The following is a 10,031-nucleotide window of genomic DNA, read 5'->3' on the forward strand; positions in this document are numbered from 1 at the left end:
ACTGTAAATTGTTCTTTAAAAAATGCAGCAAATAGTAAAAATTTTTATCAAAGCTAACTTTTTTTGTTTTATTCCAAACAAATAAAATTAAAAAAAAAAAATTCAAAATGCAATTAAAAAAAGTAGAAAAAAAATATGATTTTGGGGTACTTTTAGGACAATTAATTTTTTTTCCCGTTTAAATAGTTCTTTTAATTAAATTTGGGGTGCACAATTTAATTAAAAAGTTGATTTTGGGGTAATTTGAAGTCATTATTGGTATTAACAACCAACAATGGAATGTAATTATTGTTAGGCTACATGAAAACTTACCATTGCCTAATTAGTCATTTGGGGGGTGCCCAAGAGTTTTAAAGGAGTCCCTGACAATTTAAGCTTATAATAGGGATTTTTGTATTTTTTTTAGATCTGCTCTGGGTCTATACAAATTGCAGCGGCTGATTTTCTACCCGACAATTGAATTAAAAAAACTTTGCTGCTGTGGGAAACACCCTGAGGTTTATCAAAACTTTGCCTGCAATTGGTTAAGCCCCTAAGTGTCACCTTATACAGCCCCCAGGAGTGATACATCATATACTACATGTGTAAAAAGGATTATTGTGTTCTCACTGATAAATGTTAAACAAATCTAGATTTTGCAAGTAAAATGACTTCACTCGGTGCGTACTCTGTTCTGCATTAGTAGGTTGAAGGTGTTGAGTGTAATTTTCTTTGTCATCTCAACGGATCCAACATTGTAAGAATCGCCCGAGGGCAGCGAAATGAAGCAAATTAGTTTAAAAATACAATGCACCTACATTATTATAGCTTGTTAGCAAATCTAATGATGTTTTAAAGTCACAACAATAGTGCAGGGGCGTATCTACCCATTGGCCAGGATGGCACTCGCCAGGGGCGCCAACCAAAGGGGGGGCGCCGTCCGGCAGTGCCACCAGCAGCCAAGGGGTGGACAAGTCACCCGGCCCCACAAGTGTAGGGCAGACCGCAGTGATAGCGGTCGGCCCTACACAGTTTACAAACTCGCAGCCCTTACAGCTCCCCGGTGCATCCTTAGTGCTGTAATCACCGGCGATTGTGGCCCCAACCCTGTGTGATGTTACACAGAGGGGGCGTGGCCTGCACCAGGCCCGCGAATAATGCTATATATATTAAAATGGCCCTCGGCAGAAAAAAGGTTCCCAAGCCCTGCTTTACTCTTTCAGCCTGAGCCTCCTCTTTAATTTTTTTCTCTCTGTCTCTTCTCTACTCTCAGCTTAAGGGGTCTATTTACTAAGCAGTGTTAGGAGACAGAGTGAAAAGTGATAAGAAAGTGACAAGGTGCCAGCCAATCAGCAACCCAACTGTCATCTCACAGGCTGTTTGAAAAATGACAGTTGGGAGCTGATTGGCTGGCACCTTATCACTTTCTTATCACTTTTCACTCTGTCTCCTAACACTGCTTAGTACATAGACCCCTAAGTGTCTCTCTCGCTCTTCACTAAGAGTATCACCAGTGACAGTGAGCCAGGGGGTGGGACTGTCCTATGTGCTGCTGCTAATTTCCTAACCAGAGTGTCTTTCACTCTGTCTGCCACCACCCCCAGCAGCAGCATGCACGCAGCAGTACTAGCCCAGTCACTGTTTGTACTCTCATCCAGAGGCGTATCTACCCATTGGCCAGGATGGCACTCGCCAGGGGCGCCGACCAAAGGGTGGGCGCCGTCCGGCAGTGCCACCAGCAGCCAAGGGGTGGACAAGTCACCCGCCCCCACAAGTGTAGGGCAGACCGCAGTGATAGCGGTCTACCCTACACAGTTTACAAACACGCAGCCGCGTGTGTGTAATAGCAGCCAGCCAATGAGAGTCAGACATACTCTCATTTGCTGCTGCGTCGTCCGTGGAGGGAGCCGGCTGGAGCTCACTAATGAGCTCCGTGTGCTAGCTCCCCCCGCAGCATGTGATGGGAGGGACGTCATGACATATGACGTTTCTCCTATGCAGGAGAAGAGCGGGTGGGACTCTGACTGGACAGCGGCGGTCGCATCAGGAGCGGGGATCAGGTAAGTTTTTTTTTTTTTTTTCTTTGTGTGTGTGTAGGGGGGGGGGGCACTGAAATAGGGGGTGGCCACTACTGGGGGCAATTTATGGGGGGGGGTGCCCGCTACTGGGGGCTCTGTATAGGGATGGCCACTACTGGGGGCACTCTATAGGGGTGGCCACTACTGGGGCCACTGAACTAGGGGGTGACCACTACTGGGGGCACTTTATGGGGGGTGCCTGCTACTGTGGGCTCTGTATAGGGGTGGCCACTACTGGGGACAATTTAGGGGGGTGGCCACTACTGGGGGCACTGTATAGGGGTGGCCACTACTGGGGGTAGTTTAGGGGGGTGGCCACTACTGGGGGCAAGTAAGGGGGGGTTACCACTACTGGTGGCACTGTATAGGGGGGACTACTACTGGGGGCAATGCAGCATAGGGGGGACTACAACTGGGGTCTACTACTGGGGGCAATGCAGCATAGGCGGATTGCTACTGGAGGCACTGCATGGGGGGGGGGCGCCAGTCCATTACATTGCCAGGGGCACTTGGATCCCTAGATACACCCCTGCAATAGTGACTTAAAGTGTCGACAACTTAAATACCAAAGTACAGGGCAGTTTGTATAAGGGCTGAGAAGTGCGAAGTTTTATTTATGGACTAAAGCCGGGTACACACTAGGAAGACGGATCAGCCGCTTGGCCGATCCGCTGTCCTATCTGGCGATTGGTAAGTGCATACGGCCTTATGAGTCATGATTGACGTCACAACTGGGCGGGCATTTACATGTGCCCGGCCAGTTCAGCTGTCAGTCACCGGCGGGCCTCTGCAGCAAGTGTACGGGCAGTCGACTGACCGTCCGTACACACAGCACGATGCACCAATATACAGTATCTGCAGATATATTGGGCATCGGCTGTGCTGCACAGCTGACGCGTTATGACTGTGATATATGATATAGCGGCCGTTCAATTGAACGGTTGATATAGCGGCCATGATATAGCGGCTGCCCATGATATAGCGGCCGTTCAATTGAACGGTTGATATGTCGGCCAGTATGTACCAAGGATAAGGCAGCAGAATGTATACCAGGAGTGCCTTTCCCAGAAATATTGCTAATGAAGAGTGATCAGTACATTGCTGAATAAATTGATGTGCAATCTCTGCGCCGTCTGGAACCTCATGTCAGCATACCTAGAGGGAGGGCCTTGGGTTAATTTCACAGTTAGTTTTGTCCCACCTCTTCTCAAACGCAACGCTTCCCACGCGTCATGTTCTACCGTCAGGGTTGCAGATGCAATGACTCAAACACAAGTACAAAATAAAAGGGAGAAGCCACTTGGGTAGAGAAGCATTAAAGCAATTTTGCGATAAAGTGTCAGAAAACTGCTGTCTTCTGAGGATTTCTGCCTCATTTTAGGATCCCCCGTATGTATGCACAGGGCGCTCAGCACATATCTCTGCTGTCGCCTACGGTCCCTCCCATCTTATGTTATCAATGTGAGAAAAGTCCTTTCTTCAGAGAAAGCTCCTTTTACCTCTCAATTTATGAAAATTTAACTCAGAAGAAATCACTGATTTACCAACGCTTACCGCTGTCCCCATAGTGTTCTAGGGGTCTATTTATCAAGCAGTGAAAAGCATGGAGAAGTGAGCCAATCAGCTCCTACCTATTATTGTATAGACTGTACTTTATTAATGCTACTTCAAAGCTGATTGGTTGCTAAGGGCAACTTCTCCACTGGTTCACTTCTCCATACTTTTCAGGGCTTGATAAATAGACCCCCCCAGTGGGATGGCAGCTTAACGCCATTTAGGAATACATTGAGAATGTGTTACCCTCTAGCTGGTAATGCAGGACATACAAAGCTGGAAAGTGGTCAGCTAGAAGAGTTAGATCATGGACATTGCTGTCCGTAGCCACGTGTGACTTCCTATGAGTCCATTCAAGGACATCACAGGGAATCTTCCAGTACAATTTAGAGCTGAAAATGTGCAATAACATATGTCTATAGTTCACACAGTGAGGTAAGTTAATGTCAAATGTCAGATACTGTGTTTCCTTAGTGTTGGATAATAATTATATATCATTCTTACCTACTCATGTATGCAGTCAAAAGCGTCATGTAAAAAATAAAATAAAGTTTGCTGCTTTTTCCCACTATTACAAATTATTATTTTTTGGATGATTGTGGCTGAAAGGACAATAAATACAATGTTTGTCCATACAGGGGACTGCTGGCTCCTGGCTGCTATTGCATCTCTCACGTTGGACCAGAACATCTTGGCCCAGGTTGTCCCAGAGAACCAGAGTTTTCAGAAGAACTATGCGGGAATCTTCCACTTCCAGGTAACTAGTCTCGTGCCCCCCCCTCCCCAATTACAACACTGCACATGGTATAACGATACAGGTGTGGATTAAAAGATAGACAGTAAAACAGTCGACAGGGTCTAGATAGACACCAGATGTTAGACAGTCAATAGGTCAACAGGGACAATAGGTCGACATGCAAGACGATCGACGGGTACAAATGGTCGACACAAAAATGGGCAACACATTTTTCTTTGTTTTCTAACCCTACTCTTCACCCCAACCCTAACCGTCCCTTCTAGTTCCTAACCCTAACTCTCCAGTAAGTGCCTAACCCTAACCCCCCCTCCTGGTGCCTAACCCTAACCGTCGGGGTAAATGCCTAATCCTAACCGTCATGGTAGGTTCCCAACCCTAACTGTCCCTTCTAGTGCCTAAGCCTAACCCTCCGGTAAGTGCCTAAGCCTAATGCTTCGGTAAGTGTCTAACCCTAACCCTCACTCTTGGTGCCTAACCCTAACCGTCGGGGTAAATGCCTAATCCTAACTCTCCGGTAAGTGCCTAACCCTAACCCTTCGGTAAGTGCCTAACCCTAAACCTCCCCCCTGGTGCCTAACCCTAACTGTTGGGGTAAATGCCCAATCCTAACCCTCCGGTAAGTGCCTAACCCTAAAAAAACAAACAAATAAAAAATGTGTCGGCCATTTTTACATGTCGACCTTTAGCATGTCAACCTATTGACTGTCTAACATCTTGTCGACCTTTTTACTGTCTATCTATAGACCGGATCCCAACTGTACAACCACAGAGTTTAATCAGCTGCACAATGATGTACCTCCTAAACGTGTTCTGTACCTAGTCACCGGTTTCCTCCCATCCCGCCGCTAGGTTCTGCCCTGAACCCAATTTCTGCATCAGTGATTTTCCGGAACATAAACAGCAATTTGGTGCTATGGGGGAGATGTACAAAGCCTTAGAGAGAGAGAAAAAGTACAAACCAATCAGCTCATTTTACAGGCTGTGTTTGAAAAATGACAGTTAGGAGCTGATTGGTTGGTAATTTATCTCCCCTCAAGGCTTAGTACATCTACACCTTACATAGTTACATAGCCAGTGATTTAAGACAAAAGATCGCCAGGTGCAACCTTTTCTAAATTCCATCTTTGTAGATCCGGACAAAAGAAAACTCTCAGAGGAGAAGCTGCTACTGTCACATACATTTATGGGGAGCCCAATTCCCTCCGGACAAGACACATGGCAATCGGCAATATTTGCCTTATGTTATGTACTAATGAAAGCTGCTACGCCATTTTGTCTAATTATTATCATTATTAGTATTTATTTATGGAGCACACCAAATATCCGCAGCACAGTACAGGGCGATAATACAAACAAGCTTAATATAGTGACAATTACGTGTATATGAATAATTACATCGGTATACAGATTATTCTAGTTACATGAGATAAAGATAGGAGGGAAGGCCTTGCTCGTGAGACCTTACATTCTAAAGGGAGGAGGTTGGAGTAGCGATGATGGGGACTGGGGAGGCACAAAGGGGATAAGGAGGTGGGGTGGGTGGGTAGGTATCAGGCAGTGGTACCGTAGTCTTTAGTAAATAAGTTTTGAGGGAGAGTTTGAAACAATGGAGGCTGGGTGAGAGTCTGATATAGGGAGGGAGAGTGTTCCAGAGAATAGAGGCAGCGCGGGAGAAGACTTGGAGGCTGGAGTGGGAGGTGCTTATCAGAGGGGAGGAGACGGCCGTGTAAGAAAGGCACCTGACCAATTTCAAATCCAATGAGTGAATCCGCCACCGTCACCTGTGTAGTGAATTGCGCACACTCACTAGGATAGACTTTATTTTCTATGTATCTGGTCACTTTGGCAGTGAGGGCGAATGGCTGCACTGCGTAGCGTGTGGTCACCATAATAAGATCCATTCTCTCTGTAGTTCTGGCAGTACGGCGAGTGGGTGGATGTTGTTGTGGACGACCGGCTGCCTACGAAAAATGAACACCTGCTGTTCGTGCACTCGGCAGAAGGCAACGAGTTCTGGAGCGCGCTGGTGGAGAAGGCCTACGCCAAGTAAGTTCCATCGGCTCGCTACCACTCTCAGAAACGACACTGCTCCATCCTGCTCAGGCCGGCATGACACGACAGGATCATTACCCACTTGGCTGGCAAATAGGAATTAAGAACAAGTATTTAAAAACTTTTCTAACTACTGTAGTGGGAGGGGGGGAGGCAGTAAAATCCCATCAGTCAGCGGCCACATCCCTACGACTGTGCCAAGTGAGTGGTTAATATTTATTTGTATAACTTCACCTTATTATGTGGCACTTTCCACAAAATACTAAATCGTTCAGTCAATCCCTGCGCCATTGTCACAGACTAAACTCCTTACGGTTCAAACATGCTACAGTACAATTTGTTAGAAGCCAATTAGCGTACCAGTATATATTGGACTGTGGGGGCAGTACATAAGGTTTTTGAGGCAGTAATGCTAACCACTGTGACACCCTGCCACTGTTTAGAAAATTACATATACCCAAGTGTGCGACCATTCCTGCGCAATTCAAGGTGTCATCGCTATTTTTACTGCTGCCAGTTTATTGATTTAGGGCGTGATTCTGAGTCACAGGTAAAAGCGCAGACAGCAGCGTCTATCGTCTGCGAGTTTATGCAAAAGCTGCTAAAACCTCCTTCCCTTATGTACATCCCTGCAGCCGACTGTGCAAGATCTAAGATGGCCACTTTTAGCATCCGTGCATGCTGTAATACCGATTGGTGCGTCCTTATACGCCGCCATCGTTCGCACCATTGAAACTTGCGCCTGCCCTATGGCTGCGGATGTGCATCTGTAAATGCACCCGCGACACTCCCCTAATGCACCCACTGAACGGACCATTCTTGCCTGCACTACGAGCCACCTCCCGGTCACCGCCCATCGCTTTTACGACGCCATCAGACCAATTGCAACAGCACCTCTGTGAGTACAACTCCGCATAATGTATGCATCATAGGGGTTTTCAGGAAGTTTCATGCTTATGCAATTGCAGATAATATCGCTGAACTGTACGTGAACATCGGCATTGCGTGCGGCTCTGAATCAGGACCTTAATCCGGTTACACACTAGACGATATGTCGTACGATCCAGCCAGATCGGACGACATATCGGGCACATGTCTAGTGTGTACCTGCTATGACGCTGACGCAGGTCCGACGGGCGACATCGTTAGTGAGGACCATGCTGCCAAATGCAACATGGCCCCCGCTGTCGCTTTGTTGCTGCCGGCATCGGCAAGTGTGTACGCACTTGCTGATGCAGCCGGCACCCTGCCGGGTTTCGTCGCTTACAAAGCCTTAAGCCAAATATTTCCTGTAGACAGTAACTGCACCAGTGACGTCTGGAGGCTAAATGTAGGTACTGCACCCTATAATAAATCAAGGATGAGATCTGTAAATATAATAAAGTATGCATATTTAATTAAAGGAATTGATTATGTATTACGGCATAACTGCTTGGTGATAACTACTGATGGGATAAATGTCCTCCGCGTCATGCAATATTAAGTTACTTATATAGCACCAATCATATTCCCTTCTGCTTTACAGTTAGGAAAAAAAGTAATAAAACATGACTGGGTAGTAAGAGACAGACAGAGAAGTAAGAGGGCCCTGCTCGCAAGCTTACAATCCAGTGATATACAATATTTCTATTGATAGGCTAAATGGATCCTATGAAGCGCTAACTGGAGGAAGTACAATTGAGGGGTTTGAGGACTTCACCGGCGGCATCTCCGAGCTGTACGAGCTGCAGAAGGCTCCGGCTGATCTCTACCAGATTATACAGAAAGCGCTGAAGGCAGAATCGCTGCTCGGATGCTCAATCGATGTAAGATTTATTATACAATATGATACTGGATGTTACAACTGTCACAGATTCTATGGAAAACACAGTCCAATGGGTCTATTCATGTAGAACATGAAGTGGCTAACGCAAAATATCACAATATATCGCATCACATCGATGCGATATATAGTGATGTTTTCTAGCCATACATGTAGACTTACCTGCCCGGCGTCTTTGTGCGGCAACTGGCCCCTCCGCGATCCCTGTACGCAGTGAGAATACAGACATATTGGGTACCCGATATGTCTGCTTCTCACTGCTCATAGGCCGGCGTCTGAGAGCAGCAGGTCACGTCAGACCTGCTGCAAAGGACGTTGGGAGCCAACGCCGGGTGCCGGGCATAGAACCAGGCAGAGCAGTTTCTAGGGTCTGAGGCTCCCAGTGCGAGCAGTCAAAATACGCCCCCCCCCTCGAAGCAGTAACATTGTGGAGTGGGCGTGGCATCATCGTGAGGGGGTGTGGTATCACAGTAAGGGAGCATGATCTAGAAAGACCACAGAATGTCAGCCACTGTGACTACTGAGTACAGGGGTGTCTAACCTGTCAGAGGCAAAGCGCTGAAAAATATATGTAGCTAAACAAAAGACAGACAGCATGCGCACTCAAAAATTGGGGTGTGGCCTAGCTGTCACAAGCCCACGCCGCATTTCTGTGTGCATGCCTGTGGTGTGACATTTGCAGAAGTATGACCTTGCACCACACCCGGTTTTAGTTGCGTTGGGAGCGAGCCCAGCACATTGCAAATACAAGCCAGATCAACATATAATACACTGCAACAAACCACTTCCACATAAAATAGATTGGAAAAGCCAGAGGCACATAAACTACGTTTTAAAACCACATCCACCTCAAATACATTATTACATCCAGAACCACATAAAACACATTGAAAAAACATGATTCACATAATACACACTTCATTCCAGCCCCCTCCCTTACTATTCCAGCCACCTCCCTTACCATTCCATCCCCCTCCCTTACCATTCCAGCCCCCTCCCTTACCATTCCATCCCCCTCCCTTACCATTCCAGCCCCCTCCCTTACCATTCCATCCCCCTCCCTTACCATTCCAGCCCACTCCTTACCATTCCAACCCCCTCCCTTTGCATTCCATCCCCCTCCCTTACCATTCCAGCCCCCTCCCTTACCATTCTCCCCCCTCCCTTACCATTCCAGCCCCCTCCCTTACCATTCCATCCCCCTCCCTTACCATTCCAGCCCCCTCCCTTACCATTCCAGCCCCCTCCCTTACTATTCCATCCCGACAGGTCTTAGGCTTCCCCCCCACTGGCTCTCAGGCAAAAGTGCCCATTATGCAGTGCCCCCTGTAGTTGTCCCCATATGCAGTGTCTCCTGTATTTATGCCCCTTATGCAGTGCCCACAGTGGTAGTGTAACTTATGCAGAGCCCCCATTAGTAGTGCCCTCTGTAGTCATGTCCCCTGTAGTCATGCCCCCATCAGTAATGCCCCCAATAGTAACGGTCCCTGTTGTAGTGCCCCAGTAGTAGTGTCCCCAGTTGTATTGCCCCCAATAGTAATGCCCCCTGTAGTAGTGTCCCCTTTATAAATTCCCCAGTATTAATGCCCCTGTATTAGTGCCCCCAATAGTAATGCTCCCTTTGTAGTAGTGCCCCAAGTAGTAGTGCCCCCAGTAGAAGTGCCCCTGGCCCCTGAGTAAAGCACCCAGTAGTGGTGCCTCCTAAGCAATGACCCCAGTAGAAGTGCCCCCCGAGTAATGTCCCCAGTAGTAGTGCCCGGGTGCCCCCAGTAGTGGTGTCTCCCCCAGT

At 47.5% G+C, this 10,031-nt stretch overlaps 1 protein-coding gene across 1 annotated transcript in view; it reads left to right on the forward strand.

The window, feature by feature from the left end:
• The window catches only part of CAPN8 (calpain 8), a 76,766-nt gene that overhangs the window by 29,103 nt on the left and 37,632 nt on the right, over positions 1-10,031 (forward strand). The window contains exons 3-5 of the mRNA XM_088461861.1: positions 4,250-4,368; positions 6,281-6,414; positions 8,057-8,225. Coding sequence (XP_088317987.1) covers positions 4,250-4,368; positions 6,281-6,414; positions 8,057-8,225 — 422 coding nt within the window. The remainder of the gene's footprint in view (positions 1-4,249; positions 4,369-6,280; positions 6,415-8,056; positions 8,226-10,031) is intronic.

Source organism: Taudactylus pleione, unplaced genomic scaffold (genome assembly GCF_031769625.1).
Source record: "Taudactylus pleione unplaced genomic scaffold, aTauple2 ptg001117l, whole genome shotgun sequence".
NCBI lineage: Eukaryota > Metazoa > Chordata > Amphibia > Anura > Myobatrachidae > Taudactylus > Taudactylus pleione.